General features: G+C 51.7%; 2 protein-coding genes across 6 annotated transcripts; both read left to right on the forward strand.

Moving 5' to 3' along the window:
* Positions 1 to 6,778: 6,778 nt before the first annotated feature.
* LOC121071434 lies at positions 6,779 to 8,831 on the forward strand. Of its 3 annotated transcripts, none has more exons than XM_040559688.1 (3): positions 6,779 to 6,906; positions 7,063 to 7,117; positions 7,319 to 8,831. In XM_040559688.1, exons 1-3 carry the CDS (start codon positions 6,784 to 6,786, stop codon positions 8,152 to 8,154), a joined length of 1,014 nt encoding a protein of 337 aa, XP_040415622.1. In that variant the 5' UTR covers positions 6,779 to 6,783; the 3' UTR covers positions 8,155 to 8,831. The 3 variants fall into 3 exon arrangements, with proteins under 3 accessions (XP_040415622.1, XP_040415623.1, XP_040415621.1); XM_040559689.1 differs by having other exon boundaries at positions 7,066 to 7,117; XM_040559687.1 differs by having other exon boundaries at positions 6,779 to 7,117.
* A 1,721-nt stretch (positions 8,832 to 10,552) lies between these two features.
* Positions 10,553 to 12,605, forward strand: LOC121071511. Of its 3 annotated transcripts, none has more exons than XM_040559805.1 (3): positions 10,553 to 10,680; positions 10,837 to 10,891; positions 11,093 to 12,605. In XM_040559805.1, exons 1-3 carry the CDS (start codon positions 10,558 to 10,560, stop codon positions 11,926 to 11,928), a joined length of 1,014 nt encoding a protein of 337 aa, XP_040415739.1. In that variant the 5' UTR covers positions 10,553 to 10,557; the 3' UTR covers positions 11,929 to 12,605. The 3 variants fall into 3 exon arrangements, with proteins under 3 accessions (XP_040415739.1, XP_040415740.1, XP_040415738.1); XM_040559806.1 differs by having other exon boundaries at positions 10,840 to 10,891; XM_040559804.1 differs by having other exon boundaries at positions 10,553 to 10,891.
* The last annotated feature ends 11,936 nt before the right edge of the window (positions 12,606 to 24,541 follow it).

Consider the following 24,541-nt stretch of genomic DNA (forward strand, 5'->3'; position numbering starts at 1 on the left):
TGGTGCAGCTCCCTGCTCCCAGCCCAGGTTTTGTGCTCTGGCTGGGATGAGAAAATGCCAGTGTTATCCTAATCATGAGCCTCATCCACCAGGCGTGGAGCAGAGAGAAGGCAGAGGCAGGGAGCCACTCTGTGCCAGGAAGAGCTAGCGTTGGGCTGCTTTATCAGTTTTAGTGAGTATTTTGCACTGAAAAGCAAATTGGAGCATTATAGTAGGAAATTGGAAGTGGACTGTGGCCAGAGAAAGACAGAAGTGAACCGAGGAGCCTGGCTTGGGGGTTATGGGTTGACAGCTGGGTATGAGCATCCTTCTGTGGGTCACTGGGAGCCAAGCCAGAGGGCTTGAAGGAAGATTAAGGTGAAGCCCCAGGTGCAATGTCTCCTCTATTAAATTTGTGAACTGGCTGTTCTTATAAGTGTTTTTTAAGTAACTGAGTGCCCACAATTCCTCCTGGAGTCGGAGGGGACATGTGAGGCCAGACCCCTTTCCTTCTTGCCACAAGCAGCTGCAATTGCAGCGCTTGGGATTGCACCGGTAGTGCCAGGGCTCAGAAAGTGTCTAGGTCTGTGCTCCCCTGACAGGGATTAGCAAATATTTGAGCCACCAGACAGACAAGTTGCAACAAGAAGGGGAAAAAAAACATCAGGATACTGAATTGCTCTGAAAGCCTGGGGAGACCTAGTGACTGAATGCGCATGTAAAGCAGGGTGCTACTGCAGTCTCCATGGCAGCATCTCCAAATCATACAGTAATATTTTGAAATGTAATATAAATTCTAATTTTTTAGTCTTAACCCATCAAATCTGTTTTACTATAAATATCCACGCTATCCAGTCTCTGACAGAACTAAGGCTGACAGATATTTTAAGACTGTCCAACCAAAGAGCTAGAAAATGCAATTTATATTCCCTGCCAAAACACACTCCCTCAATTAGGAGGAGGAGGACAGGGTTTTAGGTAGGCAAAAGCAAGGAAATACAGAGTTACAGCAGGAACTGTGTCCTTACTCTCTCGTATTCCCTGGGAAAGATCTGCACTTCCTCATATGTCTGGATTATGTCAGTCTTCATTTGCCTAGCATCCGAAAGCACCAGGGCTTTATAGACAGGTGCACAGAGGTCCTTACCAGGACCAGTTCACACTGTGGATCAGCTACCCCTCTAATGGAAAGGAACAAATACATACGACAGTCTGGATCACAGTGAAGGGTTAGGTTCCCCTGGTAAACTTTCATTCAGAGGCTCTAAGCACTACCCTTTGCTGCCACTGGGTATGTGTGCTATCTGCACATATAAAGGTGCAGATGAAGCCTGCAATTTAAATTTGCTCATTTGTCAAAACCAAACCAGAGATGTTACCCTTGTGTTGTAATGAGCTTGCAGACCCTCCAGGAATTTCACCCTGTTTTGCTGTCTCTGTTCTGCTGTCTGACGGATGCAGATGTGCAGACGCCAGCTAGCCTCTGAGGTGGTCATCTCTGGCCCCAAAGCTTTGTAACTGCAGTTCTGGCTGAGCTAGAACCAAGGCACCCACTGAGGCTGGGTTAGCTGGATTTCCTCCTCCAGACAAGGATGTCTGATTCTAGACTTCAGCATATATACAAGAGGGAGAAACCAAGGGTTTTTAATTTTGGGTCCTTGCTTTCTTTATCATGTCCTAGAAGCCACTTCTCCATGAGTCTGTGGTAACGGCCTCTCTGGTGCCCATGCATATGGATGGAGAAATAGTTTCCAGAAAACAAGAGGCTGAAAAGAAGCAAGTTCACGCTGAGAGGTAACATGGGAAAGACTCCCGAGAGCTGATAAGCTCCAGAGACTTACAATACTGTTGAATCCACAAGAAATCACAAATTCAGGACATAAAAAGGCTGCTAAATCTGTCCAATGCCACCGGCACACATCAGCATCCGCCACAGCCTATAAATCCAACCACACCTGAGAAGGCAGGGCCTGCTATATGCAGACAACTACAGGCTTAAAAACACACCTAGTGAAACAAGGGACCCCGAGGGCTCTGCTGAACCCACGAGTACATTGGTATGAACTTCTGCTTCTGAGAACCAGCTGGGCTCAACCCCCGCAGCTGTTGCTCCAAGGTGGTAACTGGGAGCGTGGGCATGTGTCCGGTCAAGAGAGTAATTGAATGTGCTCCACGATAGTTATCTGGTCCTCACAACAACAGCTGGATCCTACTCAGGGTAACAGCTTAGTTCAGAAAAGGTGCTCTAAGAAATATCAGCTGTGATCTCTGTCTCCACCTGACTGGATCCTCCATTGGGGAAATTTACAGTAATCGTATGTGTGCTGCTGAAAAGTTATCAGCGGAAAACATGCCCTTATTCCTCAATGTGCAAATGTAATTATTATGCAAAGTGCTGTAACTCTTCTTGAAATTATTTGCATTTTTGGTGCAACTTTATATACAGATGCTGTTAGGTCTGAAATACTCACTTAATCATTGTAGACCAGATTTCCTAACTCCAATTCTATTTTTACCACTGCACACAGGCCATTGTATATCTGAATCCTTGAATGCTCTTGCAGACTGGTTGCTTCGAGGCCCAGATAAGAAAAGTTTTGGGCAGACATAAAATAGACTCGCTCATAAACACCAGAATCTCAGTCTTACCATCTGACAGAAAGCAATGGGCAACAATCTGCCCATCAGGCACGACAACTCTGACCCACACCAGAATTACTAATTAAAAAAAAATAGTTACTCATGCTCTTGGCAAGTTATATATTGCCATCTGTAGTAGCAGATACATCACAGCCAGCATTTCTTTAGAAAATGAGAGTATTTTATTCTTTCAAATATCTGCAGAAATATTCAGGTGTTGCTAGCAGCTTTGCTGCTAATTACACTTAAACTAAAGTGAAATGTAATAAATAAATAGACAGATCATGAGATAATTACAAGGTGCTTAGAATGTCAGATAAATAAGAGAATAATCAATAAACAAATATTTCTAACAACTGTTTCTGTGGAAACTGGAGACTGATTAAACAGAGATACAGACAGAGTGACTCAGGTGCTGGGCCTGAGCCAAGGATCTGCTGAGTACTCATCGCTCTTTCGCAGCGCAGTCGGTGCTTTCTGCCTGGTAGGATTAGACCCATTTGCGAAGTGATGCATTGTAACGTTTGCAATTAAATGAGCAAGAAGGATTTGGCAAATGCTCGCCAAAGTGGGGATTCGGGGGGGTCCCACTGCACCGTGGGATGGGACACGAGGCCTCTCGGGGGGCTCAGCTGGGGCCAGGCTCACTGGGGTTCTGCTCTCTGCCAGCAGGTCTGTGCCGGGAGCCGAAGCAGGGGAAGGCGCAGGAAGGTTCATGAAACAGGTAGAGCTCTCCTCGGCCCTGGCGCTGGCTCCTGCAGGCGCCGGGGTCCCCTAGGGCCCCGCTGCTGCCCAGGGCTGGGCCACATCCAAGCCGCGGGCAGCCGGGCCCCACCTTCAGAGGCCAGCTGGCCACCCGGCCAGGCGCAGGGCCCGTCCCAGCAGACACTTGCTCACGGCGCTCCGTGTCCCCCATCTCTTGCAGATGCTGAGGCGCGCGCTCACGGCTGCGGGAGCAGCCCGATCTGGATCGGCAGCAGACCCTTAGGCCAGCTTCTGTGTTACGACCTCGACTGTGAACGCTGCAGCCAGGCTGTCAGGGAGAGGCAGCAGCGGCTCCTTGCCAGGCAGGCCAGAGCCTCCTGCTGTCCACGCTCCTCTTCCTCTTCGGACGCCAGCGACTCCAGCCAGCACAGGGCCCCGGCCAGATCATTCCACCCAGCCAAGCTAACATCCGTCAGATCCTGGTGGCAGCCAGTGTTGCGGAACAGAAAGCGGAGGAGACCCTTTCCCCAGCGTGCAGCGATGCCCCAGACAGCACTGAAAATCTATGGGGCAACCACACTTCCCTGCGATGCTGGGCCTCTCAGACAGGCCGAGGAGCTTGCCAAGATGGCTCCCAGGCACCACGAGGCTGGCTTGCCTCTCGCCACAGGCTCTGACGCAGCTGACAAGGACGGCAACCTGCCTGCTGGTGTGGATCCTCGTCCCATGAAAAGGCTGGAGCCAGGACTGGGCTTCTGGAAGCTGCTGCGGATGCGCACCCTGAGGAAGTCCATAGAGATGAAGCTGGGAGCCCTCCCCACCATGGTGCAGCAATCCCACAGGAGGTACACATACAGGATGGCACGCTGCACAGCTCCCACGCCGCTGCACTCCCGTCCTGCCCCCTCCTACTTCTGCTCAGCGGAGGCCCTGTTCCTGCCTGAGGACGTGCGGGAGTTCCTGGAGATGCACATCCGTGAGAAGAAGCTGCGCCACCAATGGGACTTGCCTGCAGGGTCGCTGGGAGGACCCCAGGCACTGCCATCAGTCCCCTAACAGCAGCGCGCAGGGCTCCACGTTCAGCACCACCCTCAAGATCCAGGGTTGGGCACCAGGAAAGCGGCTGTCCCATGGAAAACATCCCCTGCTGCCTGTGCTGCGAGGGACAGAAGCTGCGAGGGAACGTGGAAGCCTCCCCGTCACTAACTCTTCCTACTCCTGTTAAATCCATTAAACCCATTCCTATTAAATCTCCGCCTCTTCTGGGCAGCTGCACTGATATGAGCAGAGATGTCTGGGAGGGCTCTGAGGCTCACCATGGCGCCAACGAACCAGGGCTGCGGGATGAAGAACATGGTACCTCTAACCATGCCGCCCACCTCAGCAGAGTGGGACTTCCAGAGAGCAGCCCCCACGCAGGGCTCACGGGACCGTTTTGATGTCCCTCTTTGGGCTCTTGCACTGTTGCGAGGGCCTGGGAGCGCCGGCAGGGAAGTGAAAGCAGGCGCAGGATGGCTCTGGGAGAGCAAAATCTTGGCTGTCCCCATCCTCATTAGGCGACACCACCTCAGGGTGCCAAAGGGAAGGGGAAGTCCTGATGGGGGCAAGCAAAATGAAGGGGGGATCACACTCACATTGGATGTGTCTCTCTTGGTCAATGTCCACCCTGGGCCATATCACACCATTCCCTCATGCCCTGATGCGGCACAGGCCAGTCATAAAGGGGCTAAAAAGAAGTGCCAGGAGCACCGCGAACACGACGCACAAACAGGACCGGCTTGGCAGTTAGCACAGGCAGTTTGCGCGGGACAGTTCAAGCGGGGCAGGGAGGAGTGCGGGGAGGATCCTCTCCTCTCTTTCCCACTTCACTTTCTCTTCCTCTCCTCTCCTTTGGGAACTCTGCCTCTTATGACTTATAATTCACCATGGTGGGCACCCGGCATAGCCGCTGGGCTGAGGCAGCAACCCAAACTGAGGGGACACGGCCTCTCTGGGCTCATGTGGGCACTCAGGTGGATCCCCTGAGAGGTGAAGTGGCAGTCCCGACTGGTGACTGTGGGGAGCTCCGGAATCTGGAGGCTCCCCTGGGTCCTGAGGGAAGAGAGGGCTGTCGTGGGTGCAGGTGTGCCCTGCTCAAGGAACTGCTTGAGCAGACGGGTGGGCTGCAGCGAGAAATCGGCAGCCTGAGGGGCTCCTGGGAGTCTCTGAGGGAGACGGATAGGAGGTGTGAACCTACCCCTACTGAAGCCCAGCAGCCCCCTCCTAAGTGCCCGCAAAGGGTAGTAGCTGATCCAGCTGGTCACCTGCAGGACAGAGAGCTTGACAGCCCGCGAGAGGAAAGGGGCTGGACCCTCGTCTCTGCTCAAAGCAGAAGGAGGCGTCTGCCCCCAACACCCATGGTGCCACCAACCCCCACGGTGTCCCTGGGTAATAGATTCGAGGCTCTCGGGCAGGAAAGGGATGAAGGTCTGGAGAGCAGTTGGAACTCAGGCCCCAAGAAGCACATCGAGGTAGAGGGAAGTAGCAAGCACAGGGAGCGGGACCGGTCGGGGCACTGCATCAAAAGGATCCCATCGGATTGTCCGAGGGCGCCTCAGAGAAGGTAATGTTTCCGATACCCCACCCGGAATCTCCTTGCGTCCCTCTAGGGCCAACTGCGCCTGCTGCTTCCCTAAAGTGCCTGTATACCAATGCGCATAGCATGGGAAATAAACAGTAAACCAAAAAAACAGTATACAAAATAAACAAAATAAAAACAACAACAATATAAAACAGTAAACAAAAATAAACATGGGAAATAAACAGGCAGAAACAACACTTCCGAAGCCCTGGAATGCAGCTGTGAAGGTACTTGCACACCGAGGATGTTGTGCCCCAAGACTCACGCCACCACAACCCTTTCCAGAGAAAGCCTTCAGCATCGTCAACCACGGCCAAAAAGGCAAAGGCAAAACTATAGCAATAAGCCACCGGTCAAGCAACTGCCATAATCTCACCAGAACCTCCCAGCCGTGGCCAGGAAAAGCAGCGCTATCAAAGTCAGGAGTAGGTATTGCCAGGCAGAGAGGTGCTTCAGTTTGAGGAAGTGTTTGAAACTACTGCCCTGAGGCTCCTGGAACCTTCAGGCCGGTGAAACGCACTGCTTCCTCGGTCCTACTGCCCTCTCCTGACAGCTATGAATGGCCCTCCCCAGCCAGCAGGGCCTGGCCTACCCCAGCCTCCTGCCCAGGGGCTCCCCGCAGAGCCCCCAGCCCCTGGCCCTGCTGGGTGCCCCTCTCTGGTCCTGCGTCTGCGCCCTCCGCCTGGGCTCTCTGATGCGCTCAGTGGTGTCACAGAGCTGGCAGCGACCTCACAGTCTCACTCCTGCCCTTATCCCCCGGTGACAGCAGCCACCGAGGCCAGTGTCGCACGGAGAGGCATCTCCGGAGGATGGCACAGCCACTTGTCCCTGGTCCCAGCATGCTGGATACCCTGGGGCTGGCACTTCACGGCTGCCTCCGCCTCGGCCCCGGCCTCGTCCTGCTCCTGGTGGCCTGGGCCACCCTGCGCTGCTGCCGCAGCACTTCAGGCAAACGCCACCAGGTAGGAGGGAGGCTCCAGGCCAGCCTTTCTCAGGAAGCCTGGCAGGGCAGGGGGGATGGGGATTCGGGGGGGTCCCACTGCACCGTGGGATGGGACACGAGGCCTCTCGGGGGGCTCAGCTGGGGCCAGGCTCACTGGGGTTCTGCTCTCTGCCAGCAGGTCTGTGCCGGGAGCCGAAGCAGGGGAAGGCGCAGGAAGGTTCATGAAACAGGTAGAGCTCTCCTCGGCCCTGGCGCTGGCTCCTGCAGGCGCCGGGGTCCCCTAGGGCCCCGCTGCTGCCCAGGGCTGGGCCACATCCAAGCCGCGGGCAGCCGGGCCCCACCTTCAGAGGCCAGCTGGCCACCCGGCCAGGCGCAGGGCCCGTCCCAGCAGACACTTGCTCACGGCGCTCCGTGTCCCCCATCTCTTGCAGATGCTGAGGCGCGCGCTCACGGCTGCGGGAGCAGCCCGATCTGGATCGGCAGCAGACCCTTAGGCCAGCTTCTGTGTTACGATCTCGACTGTGAACGCTGCAGCCAGGCTGTCAGGGAGAGGCAGCAGCGGCTCCTTGCCAGGCAGGCCAGAGCCTCCTGCTATCCACGCTCCTCTTCCTCTTCGGACGCCAGCGACTCCAGCCAGCACAGGGCCCCGGCCAGATCATTCCGCCCAGCCAAGCTAACATCCGTCAGATCCTGGTGGCAGCCAGTGTTGCGGAACAGAAAGCGGAGGAGACCCTTTCCCCAGCGTGCAGCGATGCCCCAGACAGCACTGAAAATCTATGGGGCAACCACACTTCCCTGCGATGCTGGGCCTCTCAGACAGGCCGAGGAGCTTGCCAAGATGGCTCCCAGGCACCACGAGGCTGGCTTGCCTCTCGCCACAGGCTCTGACGCAGCTGACAAGGACGGCAACCTGCCTGCTGGTGTGGATCCTCGTCCCATGAAAAGGCTGGAGCCAGGACTGGGCTTCTGGAAGCTGCTGCGGATGCACACCCTGAGGAAGTCCATAGAGATGAAGCTGGGAGCCCTCCCCACCATGGTGCAGCAATCCCACAGGAGGTACACATACAGGATGGCACGCTGCACAGCTCCCACGCCGCTGCACTCCCGTCCTGCCCCCTCCTACTTCTGCTCAGCGGAGGCCCTGTTCCTGCCTGAGGACGTGCGGGAGTTCCTGGAGATGCACATCCGTGAGAAGAAGCTGCGCCACCAATGGGGCTTGCCTGCAGGGTCGCTGGGAGGACCCCAGGCACTGCCATCAGTCCCCTAACAGCAGCGCGCAGGGCTCCACGTTCAGCACCACCCTCAAGATCCAGGGTTGGGCACCAGGAAAGCGGCTGTCCCATGGAAAACATCCCCTGCTGCCTGTGCTGCGAGGGACAGAAGCTGCGAGGGAACGTGGAAGCCTCCCCGTCACTAACTCTTCCTACTCCTGTTAAATCCATTAAACCCATTCCTATTAAATCTCCGCCTCTTCTGGGCAGCTGCACTGATATGAGCAGAGATGTCTGGGAGGGCTCTGAGGCTCACCATGGCGCCAACGAACCAGGGCTGCGGGATGAAGAACATGGTACCTCTAACCATGCCGCCCACCTCAGCAGAGTGGGACTTCCAGAGAGCAGCCCCCACGCAGGGCTCACGGGACCGTTTTGATGTCCCTCTTTGGGCTCTTGCACTGTTGCGAGGGCCTGGGAGCGCCGGCAGGGAAGTGAAAGCAGGCGCAGGATGGCTCTGGGAGAGCAAAATCTTGGCTGTCCCCATCCTCATTAGGCGACACCACCTCAGGGTGCCAAAGGGAAGGGGAAGTCCTGATGGGGGCAAGCAAAATGAAGGGGGGATCACACTCACATTGGATGTGTCTCTCTTGGTCAATGTCCACCCTGGGCCATATCACACCATTCCCTCATGCCCTGATGCGGCACAGGCCAGTCATAAAGGGGCTAAAAAGAAGTGCCAGGAGCACCGCGAACACGACGCACAAACAGGACCGGCTTGGCAGTTAGCACAGGCAGCTTGCGCGGGACAGTTCAAGCGGGGCAGGGAGGAGTGCGGGGAGGATCCTCTCCTCTCTTTCCCATTTCACTTTCTCTTCCTCTCCTCTCCTTTGGGAACTCTGCCTCTTATGACTTATAATTCACCATGGTGGGCACCCGGCATAGCCGCTGGGCTGAGGCAGCAACCCAAACTGAGGGGACACGGCCTCTCTGGGCTCATGTGGGCACTCAGGTGGATCCCCTGAGAGGTGAAGTGGCAGTCCCGACTGGTGACTGTGGGGAGCTCCGGAATCTGGAGGCTCCCCTGGGTCCTGAGGGAAGAGAGGGCTGTCGTGGGTGCAGGTGTGCCCTGCTCAAGGAACTGCTTGAGCAGACGGGTGGGCTGCAGCGAGAAATCGGCAGCCTGAGGGGCTCCTGGGAGTCTCTGAGGGAGACGGATAGGAGGTGTGAACCTACCCCTACTGAAGCCCAGCAGCCCCCTCCTAAGTGCCTGCAAAGGGTAGTAGCTGATCCAGCTGGTCACCTGCAGGACAGAGAGCTTGACAGCCCGCGAGAGGAAAGGGGCTGGACCCTCGTCTCTGCTCAAAGCAGAAGGAGGCGTCTGCCCCCAACACCCATGGTGCCACCAACCCCCACGGTGTCCCTGGGTAATAGATTCGAGGCTCTCGGGCAGGAAAGGGATGAAGGTCTGGAGAGCAGTTGGAACTCAGGCCCCAAGAAGCACATCGAGGTAGAGGGAAGTAGCAAGCACAGGGAGCGGGACCGGTCGGGGCACTGCATCAAAAGGATCCCATCGGATTGTCCGAGGGCGCCTCAGAGAAGGTAATGTTTCCGATACCCCACCCGGAATCTCCTTGCGTCCCTCTAGGGCCAACTGCGCCTGCTGCTTCCCTAAAGTGCCTGTATACCAATGCGCATAGCATGGGAAATAAACAGTAAACCAAAAAAACAGTATACAAAATAAACAAAATAAAAACAACAACAATATAAAACAGTAAACAAAAATAAACATGGGAAATAAACAGGCAGAAACAACACTTCCGAAGCCCTGGAATGCAGCTGTGAAGGTACTTGCACACCGAGGATGTTGTGCCCCAAGACTCACGCCACCACAACCCTTTCCAGAGAAAGCCTTCAGCATCGTCAACCACGGCCAAAAAGGCAAAGGCAAAACTATAGCAATAAGCCACCGGTCAAGCAACTGCCATAATCTCACCAGAACCTCCCAGCCGTGGCCAGGAAAAGCAGTGCTATCAAAGTCAGGAGTAGGTATTGCCAGGCAGAGAGGTGCTTCAGTTTGAGGAAGTGTTTGAAACTACTGCCCTGAGGCTCCAGGAACCTTCAGGCCGGTGAAACGCACTGCTTCCTCGGTCCTACTGCCCTCTCCTGACAGCTACGAATGGCCCTCCCCAGCCAGCAGGGCCTGGCCTACCCCAGCCTCCTGCCCAGGGGCTCCCCGCAGAGCCCCCAGCCCCTGGCCCTGCTGGGTGCCCCTCTCTGGTCCTGCGTCTGCGCCCTCCGCCTGGGCTCTCTGATGCGCTCAGTGGTGTCACAGAGCTGGCAGCGACCTCACAGTCTCACTCCTGCCCTTATCCCCCGGTGACAGCAGCCACCGAGGCCAGTGTCGCACGGAGAGGCATCTCCGGAGGATGGCACAGCCACTTGTCCCTGGTCCCAGCATGCTGGATACCCTGGGGCTGGCACTTCACGGCTGCCTCCGCCTCGGCCCCGGCCTCGTCCTGCTCCTGGTGGCCTGGGCCACCCTGCGCTGCTGCCGCAGCACTTCAGGCAAACGCCACCAGGTAGGAGGGAGGCTCCAGGCCAGCCTTTCTCAGGAAGCCTGGCAGGGCAGGGGGGATGGGGATTCGGGGGGGTCCCACTGCACCGTGGGATGGGACACGAGGCCTCTCGGGGGGCTCAGCTGGGGCCAGGCTCACTGGGGTTCTGCTCTCTGCCAGCAGGTCTGTGCCGGGAGCCGAAGCAGGGGAAGGCGCAGGAAGGTTCATGAAACAGGTAGAGCTCTCCTCGGCCCTGGCGCTGGCTCCTGCAGGCGCCGGGGTCCCCTAGGGCCCCGCTGCTGCCCAGGGCTGGGCCACATCCAAGCCGCGGGCAGCCGGGCCCCACCTTCAGAGGCCAGCTGGCCACCCGGCCAGGCGCAGGGCCCGTCCCAGCAGACACTTGCTCACGGCGCTCCGTGTCCCCCATCTCTTGCAGATGCTGAGGCGCGCGCTCACGGCTGCGGGAGCAGCCCGATCTGGATCGGCAGCAGACCCTTAGGCCAGCTTCTGTGTTACGACCTCGACTGTGAACGCTGCAGCCAGGCTGTCAGGGAGAGGCAGCAGCGGCTCCTTGCCAGGCAGGCCAGAGCCTCCTGCTATCCACGCTCCTCTTCCTCTTCGGACGCCAGCGACTCCAGCCAGCACAGGGCCCCGGCCAGATCATTCCGCCCAGCCAAGCTAACATCCGTCAGATCCTGGTGGCAGCCAGTGTTGCGGAACAGAAAGCGGAGGAGACCCTTTCCCCAGCGTGCAGCGATGCCCCAGACAGCACTGAAAATCTATGGGGCAACCACACTTCCCTGCGATGCTGGGCCTCTCAGACAGGCCGAGGAGCTTGCCAAGATGGCTCCCAGGCACCACGAGGCTGGCTTGCCTCTCGCCACAGGCTCTGACGCAGCTGACAAGGACGGCAACCTGCCTGCTGGTGTGGATCCTCGTCCCATGAAAAGGCTGGAGCCAGGACTGGGCTTCTGGAAGCTGCTGCGGATGCACACCCTGAGGAAGTCCATAGAGATGAAGCTGGGAGCCCTCCCCACCATGGTGCAGCAATCCCACAGGAGGTACACATACAGGATGGCACGCTGCACAGCTCCCACGCCGCTGCACTCCCGTCCTGCCCCCTCCTACTTCTGCTCAGCGGAGGCCCTGTTCCTGCCTGAGGACGTGCGGGAGTTCCTGGAGATGCACATCCGTGAGAAGAAGCTGCGCCACCAATGGGGCTTGCCTGCAGGGTCGCTGGGAGGACCCCAGGCACTGCCATCAGTCCCCTAACAGCAGCGCGCAGGGCTCCACGTTCAGCACCACCCTCAAGATCCAGGGTTGGGCACCAGGAAAGCGGCTGTCCCATGGAAAACATCCCCTGCTGCCTGTGCTGCGAGGGACAGAAGCTGCGAGGGAACGTGGAAGCCTCCCCGTCACTAACTCTTCCTACTCCTGTTAAATCCATTAAACCCATTCCTATTAAATCTCCGCCTCTTCTGGGCAGCTGCACTGATATGAGCAGAGATGTCTGGGAGGGCTCTGAGGCTCACCATGGCGCCAACGAACCAGGGCTGCGGGATGAAGAACATGGTACCTCTAACCATGCCGCCCACCTCAGCAGAGTGGGACTTCCAGAGAGCAGCCCCCACGCAGGGCTCACGGGACCGTTTTGATGTCCCTCTTTGGGCTCTTGCACTGTTGCGAGGGCCTGGGAGCGCCGGCAGGGAAGTGAAAGCAGGCGCAGGATGGCTCTGGGAGAGCAAAATCTTGGCTGTCCCCATCCTCATTAGGCGACACCACCTCAGGGTGCCAAAGGGAAGGGGAAGTCCTGATGGGGGCAAGCAAAATGAAGGGGGGATCACACTCACATTGGATGTGTCTCTCTTGGTCAATGTCCACCCTGGGCCATATCACACCATTCCCTCATGCCCTGATGCGGCACAGGCCAGTCATAAAGGGGCTAAAAAGAAGTGCCAGGAGCACCGCGAACACGACGCACAAACAGGACCGGCTTGGCAGTTAGCACAGGCAGCTTGCGCGGGACAGTTCAAGCGGGGCAGGGAGGAGTGCGGGGAGGATCCTCTCCTCTCTTTCCCACTTCACTTTCTCTTCCTCTCCTCTCCTTTGGGAACTCTGCCTCTTATGACTTATAATTCACCATGGTGGGCACCCGGCATAGCCGCTGGGCTGAGGCAGCAACCCAAACTGAGGGGACACGGCCTCTCTGGGCTCATGTGGGCACTCAGGTGGATCCCCTGAGAGGTGAAGTGGCAGTCCCGACTGGTGACTGTGGGGAGCTCCGGAATCTGGAGGCTCCCCTGGGTCCTGAGGGAAGAGAGGGCTGTCGTGGGTGCAGGTGTGCCCTGCTCAAGGAACTGCTTGAGCAGACGGGTGGGCTGCAGCGAGAAATCGGCAGCCTGAGGGGCTCCTGGGAGTCTCTGAGGGAGACGGATAGGAGGTGTGAACCTACCCCTACTGAAGCCCAGCAGCCGCCTCCTAAGTGCCCGCAAAGGGTAGTAGCTGATCCAGCTGGTCACCTGCAGGACAGAGAGCTTGACAGCCCGCGAGAGGAAAGGGGCTGGACCCTCGTCTCTGCTCAAAGCAGAAGGAGGCATCTGTAGGACGCCTTCAGAAGGAGGTGTCTGACAGGACAAGGGACAATGGCCAGAAAAGGGAGCACAGGAAGTTCTGCACCAATACGGAATATAACTTCTTCATGGCGAGGGTGATAGAGCACTGGAACAGGCTGCCCAGGGAGGTTGTGGAGTCTCCTTCTCTGGAGATATTCAAGACCCGTCTGGATACCTACCTGGGCAACCTGCTCTAGGAAACCTGCTTTGGCAGGGGGTTTGGACCCGATTATCTCTGCAGGTCCTTTCCAACCCCTACAATTCTGTGATTCTGTGATTACCAGTCTGGTTGCCTGGAGAGTCCCAGGATAAACCCCTCTTCCCAAGCTCTCTACAAGAGTAGGAGACTTCTCCAACCTTACTGGCAGTGCTACAGATGGCAGGAATGCATCAGAGTACTCAGAGATGCTCTTGCCTACCGTTCGTGCATAGCAGCCACCATCACCCCTATGTTTGTGGCTGCTTTGTAAACACAAGGTCCTCTTCCCTTCAAGGCTGGATTTGTTTTGGGAAGATCTCACTGTGTTTTTGTCTGTGGCTGTAGTGAGTGGGCTGCAATGAGAGCAGTGCTCCTTGCTTCATGCAGTGCTGGTCCCCACCAGGACACAGAGCCTGGGGTCTGCCCACATCCAGCCCACCAGCACCGCCTTCCCTGGCTGCCTGTGAGGATGGGAGCTGAGATGCCAGTTCGCGATGAACAGTGAAGGACAGCATGATAAAATGCAGGTCACTGCTTGACACGTGTGGGCAGGGCAAATGATAACCAGCAGGCACAGGCTGATAGCTTCTACCTGAGGAGGAGGAGAAAGAAAAATCATGTTATTGCATTTAAATGCGAGCCAAATGCTCGCCCACAGTCATTTTCAGGCAGAAAATTTAGGTGTGGTCTTCAGCCTTTTCTATTTGTATCACAGATGGTGAATACATTATCCAGCTTGTCCCAATTTTTAGCTGTGACTGTGTATGTTTCCTACACATATTCCTCCATTTGCAGAGACTCCCAGTACAGGTGTTATTCCCCACAAAACCTGAGCTGGTAGGGAGTCACAGTCATGTGCTAGTGATGCAAAAAGTGGGGCATGGCAGATGCGGTAAGGTCAGGGTTTGTAAAATAATTCCCTGTCCCTTCTGTTTCTTATAAGCCCTCTTTTTAAAAACCCTTTTCTCTCCAGGGACTGATTCTACCTTGTTATGTGTACAGCATCTTGTATTACCAAATACGAGTGTGGAATCCTTGCATCACCGTTGTATAAACGCCATTAAATATGTTCTTGATTTAGGAGGAACAAGATTGTGTCTCCCTCTGATCATATCCTAAGATCAGATCTCTCACATTCTGGATATTTAAGTTAATTTAATAAAATAAATAAATAAATAAAAAGGTTTCAATAGAAAATAACACATTTTTATGCATTTCAGTATAAAAAAATATGCAAAGAGCAAAGAAGTTTCACAGTTCCAGAAATAATTACAATTACATATTTTTTCCTAATCTTCAGGTCAATCTGGAGCACTAATGTGCTCAGTCAGAAAATTCAGTTGATCAAAGCAAACCTTAGCTCCTAGCTTAACATTAAAAACTAAAATACAATATGTTGACATAAAATAAGCAGGCACGCCCTAGAGGTACATACGAAATGTCACAGTTTCATACAAGACCGAATTTAGGATGATACTAACATGAAATACAATGCAAAAGCATGTCAATAATAGAAAATAAAAACCCTTTTCTAAGACGTGCTGCCTGTTCCACGCTTAGATATATTTTTAGAGAGGGACTTATTGTTCACAAAGCAAAGACTACGAAAATATATATGTGAAAATATACAACAGCTTTTAGCTGCTAAAAGCACTGCAGAGAATTCGGGAAAGACAAATACGTGCCTATTTTTTCTGTTGGGGGGTGGCTTTGCATACGCATAATTAGGAACCTCAGAGAACAGTTTATTTTAGGGCAAGCCAAGGACTGAATCAGGGAGTCACTTTTTATCTTATTTTACTTCACTTCTTTCTGGACCACTGCCAGGACCTGCAGGACTCCTGTCTGCTCGCTGCTGCTGCTGCTCGCTGATTATTTCCCCTTCTTGCATAACCCAGTCCCAGCCCCAAAGTCTAAGGCATCAGGCACTGCAGCAGTTGGGGGGAGCAGCATGTTTAACTGGACCTCCTAAATAATTCATGCTCCTTAAATGCCATGAGTGCTCCTTCCGGGACGCCCGCCATTTCATGAGACTCCTCCGGGTGTCTTGCAGTGGCGGTGCTGATGCCCGGCTCACGGCCCCCTGACCTCCTGCAAGGGAGGGAGGCGAGGAGCTGCTAGGAGGGAGCTGGGGCTGCCAAAACGCTCCTCATCCTGCTGCTGCTCTCTCCCCTGGCCTTGGAGAAGGGTAGGCAGAGAGGGGAGATGTGCACGGGGAGTGGGAAGGCGGCAAGGTGGCAGGACTTGATTTGGACTTGGTTTTGCCCTCCTTTGGGTCTCCTCTGTCTCGCAGGTGCTGCCCCATCCAAGTCCCCACACTGGCCTGGGGACAGGCAGTAGCTTCTCCCACCCGCTGCTCTGTGTCAGCATAAGAAATTCCCATCACTTCCAGATCCGTTCAGGCTTTCCCAGTGGAATCAATCATTTTTCACTGACCTCAAGTTTCATACAGATCCAGGGATTCTGGTTCAAGTGGGCTGTGTGCTTTTAGCAGCTATGGTCCCGGGCTGGGATTCAGAATAGCTCAGATGGACTTGGCTGTGTTTGGATTTCCATGTCTCCGGTGGAGATGGCAGTGTTTAAGCATTAATTTGTTCTGCTTGAGCTTGCACAGGAGGCAAACACAGAGGTCAGCCTCTGCCACATTGAATCATGAGGGCCTCTTAGTTCTGCCTGCCCGCCCGCCTGCTTATCAAGGTTAATAAGAGCTGGCACGCTCCAGGGGTCCGGTTACACTGATTGTTTTAAAATCTTTCAGAGGCCACACTGACTATCAGGGGTACAATCAATGGTGTCGGTCCCCCTGGAGTTACGTCTGCTTACCCTAGTTGTTAGTTTATCTATTAAAGTGCTGCTGAGATAAGCCACCTTTCTTAGATCAATATTTATTTAAGCTGAAACCGCACTGAAATGGGGATTTAAAGCATTTGCATAAATGGACTGATACAGGATCTACTTGTGCACTGCATCCCCCACATCAGCAGTGCAAAGAAAGTTTAAGAATTTACTGAAATCTCACTCCTCTGGGGCTGACACCAGACATCGCAGTCACTGGAGGATGGAGGAGAAGGTCCTTCCTTTCATGTGATTGTTAATCAGGTTCCTTGATCCATCAAATAAGCCTACACAGCAGCTTTGGTCTGGCCCAGAGAACCAGCCCAGTGTTTCACACCTGAGCTGAACTTCTCTGCTGAGCTACTGCCCGAGGCCCAGATCCATGAAGGAATGAAGGCAGCATTTAGGTTCAAGAGCACAGCCCCAGAACCATTGCCTATGTCCTACACATTCAAAAAGTTGCAAGTCCCTAAGTTCATGCTGTGCCTCAAATACTTTCCTTATTGTTTGGCAGGACATCTCCACACTTACTGCACATCTACACTTAGGTTAGAAATCCGAATCTCTTCCCGTTAATCCTCCATGCACCAAATAAGTGTATTTGGGCATAGCACAGATAACCACTGTCCTGAATTCAGGGTAAAATTTCAATGTAATTTCATTTCAAAGCAGTAATGCTGTTGCTGAGGAAGGAATGGGGAGAGAGCATCCACTTTTTCAAGAGACTGTAATGACGGATGTACTATTGCCTGTGCATTATCTGAAAGATAAGGCTCAGATGTTTAAGTCTGGAGTGGGAACTGAGCTATGAACACCAGCCCTACACAGGCACCGGTCTCACGTTACAGAGAAACGCCTGCATTCAGGGGTGGAGACATGATTTCTGACAGCTACTGTCAACATTTCTGTTTCGGAGCTGCCCTCCCCAGCCTGCTGTTGGACAGAAACCCTACCTGGAGGTTGGTCATGGCCCCGGTGTACCTCAGCAGAGCCCATCCACATGGGCCCTGCCCCCAGATGGATCATCTGGCAGCAAAAATGTTAGATGGAGTTTCCCGACAGCGTGCCTGAGTGCCAGCTGCCCTCACCCTGACACTGAGAGAGGTCAAGAGGATAATCCTCCGTGCTACATGAGGCGAGGAGGTGCATTTTCACCTCTGGGCAGAAGGAGCAGCACAGAGTGACAGTAGAGCAGCGATGCTCAAGAGAAGAGGATTGGGTTAGCTCCTCAGCGTGCCACCTGGCATTGCAGCGCACACACCAGGCTGCCTTTGTGGCTATCAAATATGATCTAAAAGAAGCCGTAGGTAACACACTGCTTCATGGCCAAGCATTCACAGACGCTGCCATCACAGCCAGGGCTTTGCGGTGATCTTACACTAACAGGCGTCTGTGTGGGAGGGAGCAGGGCACGTTCTGCGGGCAGCACCAATGCTTCTGGTTCAGCACAATCCATCCAGAGGTCTTCTCAGTACAGCAGGGTTCACTGGAGGACTAGCTGAGTGTGCTGGTTCAGAGGGCACTAATGCAATTGTGCGATTAATTCTCGTCTGGGCTTTTGCTTGCTCTGAACGCTGCGCTCGGTGGGGATGGGCAGCGTAATGCGGCAGGTCACTGCCACCGCGAGCTGTCCCCTGACGGAGGTGACTGCTGGGCTGCCAGCGCCTCCTTCAAAGCAGGCGTGACTCACTGCCCCTGGGGGACAGCGAGCGCTGCGATGACACTCGCAATTGAAAGACAGTGAGGTGGAAGAAACAAGGTAATTTCTTAATAAATATTTATTTCCAGGAAACATATTGGGCTTAATCCTCCTTCCCCTGACGTTAATGAAAGCTTTGCGCTGACAAGAGGTACTACAGAACTTGCGATGTGTTTTGACATCTGTGGATGAAAGGTTCTAAATAATAGCTGAGGATTTATGTATTCCTCAGTGAGAACACGAGCTAGCCCACTGGATAAATTAATATACACGTCGTTATGTTAAGTGTGGCAAAATGCTTCTGATGCTTAAACTTGACATGCTGACAAAAGGAAGCTGAGGATTTGGTTTATTTTGTTTTATTAAAATTTCATACTTCAAGCTTGCCTGAAAAATCTCCAAGTGCTTACACTTTTAAGACAGTAAGTCTCCAAAAAGAGACAAACATTTTAGCGCTGTTTCACAGACAGAGCAATTGAGATATGCAAAAGATCACTAAGACTTTAAGGTCATGGGACTGGTGAACTAAAGGCTGTGCCTTTGGTTATCATAAGATCCAGGAAGAGATATTTAATCATTTTCATCATGGAAAAACCTCAAAATATCTTAAGAAAAGAAAGGCACCTTCCTGGTGTAAAAAACATCACAAATCAGATGTTCTTTGTGTTTAGATATGTAGTAATGGCCAAGAAAATTTACTGTGTACTCACCCTGCTATATATTATACTCTCACCATGAATGCTACATTTGTGGAAGACCCCAGTGGTCTTCTCTGCTGTGTGGAATATACTCTCCTGTCTCTAGGGGCTTCACTGTTAGTTTCCAAAGCTTCTTAGGAAGTTTTCTCATCTCTCCACCCTGCTGAATTTGCTGGATCACTGTGCAGCACTGCCAGCATGTGCTAAAGCTTGTGCTTGCTTCAGCAAGCAGGTCTGCAAACTGCTGCTGTAGTTAAGCCAACGACCTTTCTTTTTCTCTTCTTTCATCTAGATTCCTGAACTTATTTTAAGCACTTGTACAGTGCTTGCTGTGGTAATGGAGAATCTTCTGAACACCAAACCTGATCTCAAAACTGAAATGTCCATCACCTAAAAGTGATGTTCAGTGGTAACGCAAACCACAAATATGTTTTCAAGCATTATACTATGTGATACATAAGTACTAAATGCTAGAAAGCCTGGTGTGCAGTACTAGTAACAAATTACAAAATATATCACAGGGGTGGTTCTCTTTTCCAGGTACAGCCCACATCCCTCCTGTAAAGGAAGCCCATAGAAATGACCAAGCGTGCACCTAGCTATCACCAGCCAACTGCCAGTCCTTCTGGCTTAGTCTGGTTTTGTATTTTCTGCACCCTCAGCTACTCCACAATTATTCTTCCAGACTGGGACAAAGTAATGACAGCTCACTTTCCAGATGATGATAGTTTCTTCAGAGTAGAATAGAGTTGGATTTGAAGGTTTTTTTCTTTTTAATTCATTTTTCCTTCAAGTTTAATGATATAGACCTGAAAGAGTTTAGTACCCTGCCTTTTGTTCCTGGACACCCAGTCTGAAAAGACTACACTGATATATATGCAATGAGGTGTAAGGCTTTTTAAAGGCTTATTTTCATGACATTATATAGACTAAGTCTCCAGTCTCTTAGATGTTTTACTGGCAGCTTCTACTAAGAGGCAATGCCACATCAAGTCACAAAAGGATGTAAATGATAAAGCAAACAGGCAAGCAAACATAAATATATATATATTTAAAAAAAAAAAAAAAAAAAAAAAAGAAGCCTTTTGATATTTCCAGCCACTTGCTTTCTGTTCTACCTGAAATCTGTTGTATTCCTGTGGGAATGAGGTTTGGCATGATTGTGCTGTCTGTATGTCTCTCTGTACACCTTCCAGCTTCAGTGACATTTGGCAGAGAGGTAACGGTCTAAAAGAGACAGTCCTTTCCCAATTCTCCTAAATTCTCTAGAGGTGATTCTCCGGAGGAGGCTGACAGAGAAGGAGCCAGGGTGGGAAACTTATGTACCGTTAGACAGCTGGGGATGCAAGAGATAAAGTTGCTTTATACATCCCAATCACAAATAAAATTTCCATGTTTATACCTTATAATGCACAAAAACAATCATCTCAAGCAAAATATCCTTGGGAAATCAGTTCTGCCTTGTTCTGGTTCCCTAGTCTTGTTCCCTGCATTTTTTAATGTGCTTCATCCACTTAGATGACTCACAGGGACAAGGACTGCCTCTTAATAGACATCTGTACCCAGCACAGTCAGTACCAGTCTCCGCTGAGTCAAGGGCTCTTCCACAGCGAAGGCAATTACGCGCTGATGGAGCCTGCTCACTATGCAGCAATAACACTCAGATCAATCAGGTCGATCATAATCTCCCTTTTCTTCTCTTAGATGTAGCTAATGGAAATTCTGCTTTCCAATACCCCTCTGTTATTAATAAGAAGAATTATTTATTACCGCAGAAAAAGAAAAAGCCACAGATGAGAAGGAAATTCATTCCAACAGAGTGGAGACTTTCTTCTGTAAGTCTTTCATACTGGAGACTAAATGCACAAAACATGATGTCTGTGCAATGAGGGGGCAAATGGAGTTTGCACCAGGTTTGTTTGGAGGTAAGGGAGTGTAAAACTCAGAGTGGAAGAAAAACAGACATCCCTCTGCTCTCTCTTTACAGAAGGGCATGCATTTCCAAATGGGTGTTGTCTTCATCCTCCCATCATGGCCACTGATGCCAAAAGCTCTTCTTGTCATGTCTTTCTGTGCAAGGAGAGTGTTTGGCTGCTGGAGCAGCACCCACGTTGTTGCAGGAGCAGGGTGGGGAGCAAACACAGCTGTTTGCCACAGACCCTCTGGGCCTGGTGCCTGCATTTGCCCTTAGCTTTTAACCAGACATTGTTTGTTGTGGGGTGCTTCTCTCTGGTCACAGCAGCGAGCAGTGATTCCCCCCTGATAGCAGCTAGCATGCTGCTAACTCCCCTGCCTCACGCTCTCTTTCCAAAATAATTGCTCACGAAGACCAACCACTTCAGCAATGTTGCTGTTAGGGCGATCTCTGCTACTGACCTTTTACCAGCCCTGCGAGACCAGGCAGGCCTTTTGTTTCCTGCTCGGCCCTGCCAAACCTATCACCTGCCTGCGTCAGCTCAGTCTCCTGCCTCCCCAGCCCTTGATCCTCCTCCGCTGCCCTCCCGTCCCCACACAGACCCCAGCCCGGGCCCCGGGCCCAGCTGTGTGGGGCCTCAGCGCTCACCGCTCGCCCTGCCAGGCCCGCACGGCCTGCAGCCGCCATCCAAGCCCGCGCCATGGAGACGTCCTCCCCTCCGCATGCCTGCACCGCCACGGCCGCTGCCACGCTTCTGGCCCTCGTTAGCACTGCGCTGCTCCCCTGGCCGGAGCAGTCCTGGGGCTGTACACGTAGATTTAGTTACCGCGGGCTAGAGGCTGAAAGGAAACCCTACGTTACAGCTCTGATTACACTCACATGGCAGGAGAATACTCCTAAGGCTGCAGCTGACATTTTCTTTTTGTTTGCGTTTGTTTTCTAAGCTGTTTTTCCTCTTCTTTGCTGTGTGTGATCTTTTTTTTTTTTTCTTTTTCTTTTTTTTTCTTTTTTCTTTTTTTTTTTTTTTTTGCCTTATTTGTGTTTATGCAGCTGCTCATGAACCAGCTGTGAAAGGCTTTGTCCCTCATAGCAATGCAGCGTAGCACTCCCTGAGCTACACAGGCTGTCCCCGTTACAGATGAGGGCGAGGAAGAGGATGGAAAAAGAGGGTGGTGGCTGCAGGCCTTTCGGGAGGAGGCAGGAGCAGCTGGTCCATGGGTTGGACTGGATGGAGACTTCAAGACAGCAATAGCTGGTTTCCAAGCAGCCTGCCCTGATTCCAGGTTACAGAAGGAAAATCACTCCCCACTTAAAGCCTGCACAGGATACTGCCCATTGCTTTTTCCCTACTAGAAAAAAAATATTTTTTAAAAAAAAACAACACAGACTTTCCGATGAGCTCCAGAACAACCTCCACTGCTCTAGACACTGCTTTGCTTATTTTCTGCACATCATTCTCCCACTGCAGTTGCACTCTGAAACAATTTATAAACTTCAAGGTCTTGCTTAGAAAACATTTTCAAATGTGTTATCTTTTCACATAATTTGTTTGTGATATAACAGATTTTTTTTTTTTTTCAGATCATGCCATCTTATTACATCTGCCTCAACTTTCCTCCTCGTTTCCAGCTCTTAACTTTACATTCCACCATTTCTTTCTCCCTCTTACAATGTCCATGTTATTTAAGTGAAAAATAATTAAGGAAAGGATGATGTGTTCCTCAAAAATGTTGCATCACACTGCAGAAGGGTTGGTTAAATGTCAAAAAGACAATAGAATTATTCTTCCAATGGAAATTATCAAATGTAGAAATATCTAGTTGCTTAAGATAATTTGTAATGTTCAGCAGTTCTTGGGGAGCATTCAAGTAGCTGGGTTTCACTGTGTTCTTCTTCAGAAGGAAACAAATCGCACAGCCTGAGAGGTCCCTCCTGTATAGAAATGCCATATCCCGTGCATTTGGCATGAGCTTTGCTCCTTTGGCTCCAGTCCCTGCTGTCGGTGCTGCTGGCCTCACACATGCAGCAGTAAGGTCTCCGTCACTGCGAGAGCCCATGTGCCTGATTCGCCTCCTCCCCACAGGCTGCTGGGACCAGCTGTGCTGGTGGGCAACACCTTAGTGTGGGAGAAAAGCCATGGCATTGCTGGGCAGGCAGCCTGGCTGGCCCGGCTCTCCATAGGAGCTAATATTTGGGTCTGGAAAAGATGAGAGATGTCGCTCTGTCACTGATGTGCTAAGTGATTAATCTGAGGAGATGACAAGTGAGCATTCAACAAATAAGGGGGCAGTCCACCCTCTAACAGCAAGTATTTGTTGGATACATATACCGCAGTGCTCAGTTACATCGGTTTGGTTAATGAGAGCTCACCAATCACCCGGCCATGTGTCCTAGGAGTTATGGGAACCTGGAAAGGACATATGGTTCATATGGCATATATGTATACATATGAATGTATAAATGTATTGTGTGTGTGTGTACTGTGATTCAGTATTATAATCAATTATGATTTTTATTTTTTTTTTTGGCTCCTTGCGACTAATATCCTGTGCATACTCAGGTGGCCTCTATCACCACCCCCCCGAACTATTACTTTCCTTATCTGCACCTGTCCCGTTTACCAAGACGAAAGCTGCGATGAGGCAGCTATCTTTCTTCTACACCAGGCTGCTGAGCTGGGGATAATTTGCCACCCCCTTCAGGTGGTGCTGAAAGTGGATGCCTTGATGCCCCCTTTTTCCACCCGTACCTGCAGCACTGCTGAGAACGAAGAGCTGGCTTCATTGCTCTGTGGAGATGTAAGGGAAAAGACTCCATAACTCTTGAGAACATCTCGGCTGCCTCTATGTGAGAGGCCTGGATGCAGGAAGGATAATAATAACAAGCATACTGCAGCATTATTTTTTTTTTTCCAGGATTGCTCCTATTATATAAAGAGTGTATCTTCATGAGGAAAGTTAAACCCAGGGAAGGACACCCATGCTTTTCCTCACCTTTCCTACTCTTGTGCCAGGCACATCAAGCAGTGGTGCCACAGGTTGGTGGTGCCTCGTTTTCCCCTTGGATCTGCCATTTACCCTCTATGAAAAGCACAGACTTCACTTGAAAACAAACCAACAGAATGTTGCTGCTACAGAAGGCTCAAGAACATCTACAATAACAGATCCCAAGTGCATTGTTTTTATAGTTGCCTGATTTTGGAGGTGGGACTGTCTCTGGACTTTCTGCATTTGACTTGGCAGAAGCCACCAGCCTCATGCCTCAGCCTCTTGAGCATTAGTCTCCTTCACTCCAGACATATATGTGTCTTTACAGTGCAGATTATACACAGCACACATTGTTACTTGTTTCTTTTCTGCCTGGAAAAATATTTTCCTTTCATGTAGTTCAATGTCATCTAAATGAATGCTTGCTGTCTTTCTGTCGTTCTGAAGCACAAGTTGATTCTGCAGACAGTGCAGCACATAGCATTCAATGTTTAAGCTGTCTATTGAGCTCTACCCAAACACCGTGGCCTTGAAATGAATGTGTTACACCACAGAATAAACTCATTGCAGAGAATTATGACTAATTCTGGTAACTGGATTTAACAGATTATGTTTACGAAGAAGCTGTTTCATTCTTTTCATTTCATGTCACATCCTATTCCATTTAAACTTGACATCCTATTTTTTAACAGAACAGATGCCACAACTTTAATGACTGAGAAACAGTATCTCATTAGTCTCAAAAAAAAAAAAAAAAGACCAAAAACAAAACCAAAAAACTTCGCAGCTTATCATCAACTTTCATGAGAGAACTTGCAGACAGAGCAGGAAAGTGCAATTGGGTTCAGGAACCTGATGAGAAATACAGAGAAATGTTAAATAAATTATTACTTGTGCATTATTAAAAATAATAGTCACACTTCTACAGCTCCTGTCACAT

The sequence above is a fragment of the Cygnus olor genome, chromosome 5 (assembly GCF_009769625.2).
Source record: "Cygnus olor isolate bCygOlo1 chromosome 5, bCygOlo1.pri.v2, whole genome shotgun sequence".
NCBI classification, from domain to species: domain Eukaryota; kingdom Metazoa; phylum Chordata; class Aves; order Anseriformes; family Anatidae; genus Cygnus; species Cygnus olor.

Excerpts from the sequence above, each read along its gene's own strand:
- LOC121071511 (XM_040559804.1), top strand. The coding sequence starts at position 10,558 with ATGCTGGATACCCTGGGGCTGGCACTTCACGGCTGCCTCCGCCTCGGC. Across the intron at positions 10,892-11,092 it reads CAGGAAGGTTCATGAAACAG|ATGCTGAGGCGCGCGCTCAC; the intron begins GTAGAGCTCTCC and ends CATCTCTTGCAG.
- LOC121071434 (XM_040559687.1), top strand. The coding sequence starts at position 6,784 with ATGCTGGATACCCTGGGGCTGGCACTTCACGGCTGCCTCCGCCTCGGC. Across the intron at positions 7,118-7,318 it reads CAGGAAGGTTCATGAAACAG|ATGCTGAGGCGCGCGCTCAC; the intron begins GTAGAGCTCTCC and ends CATCTCTTGCAG.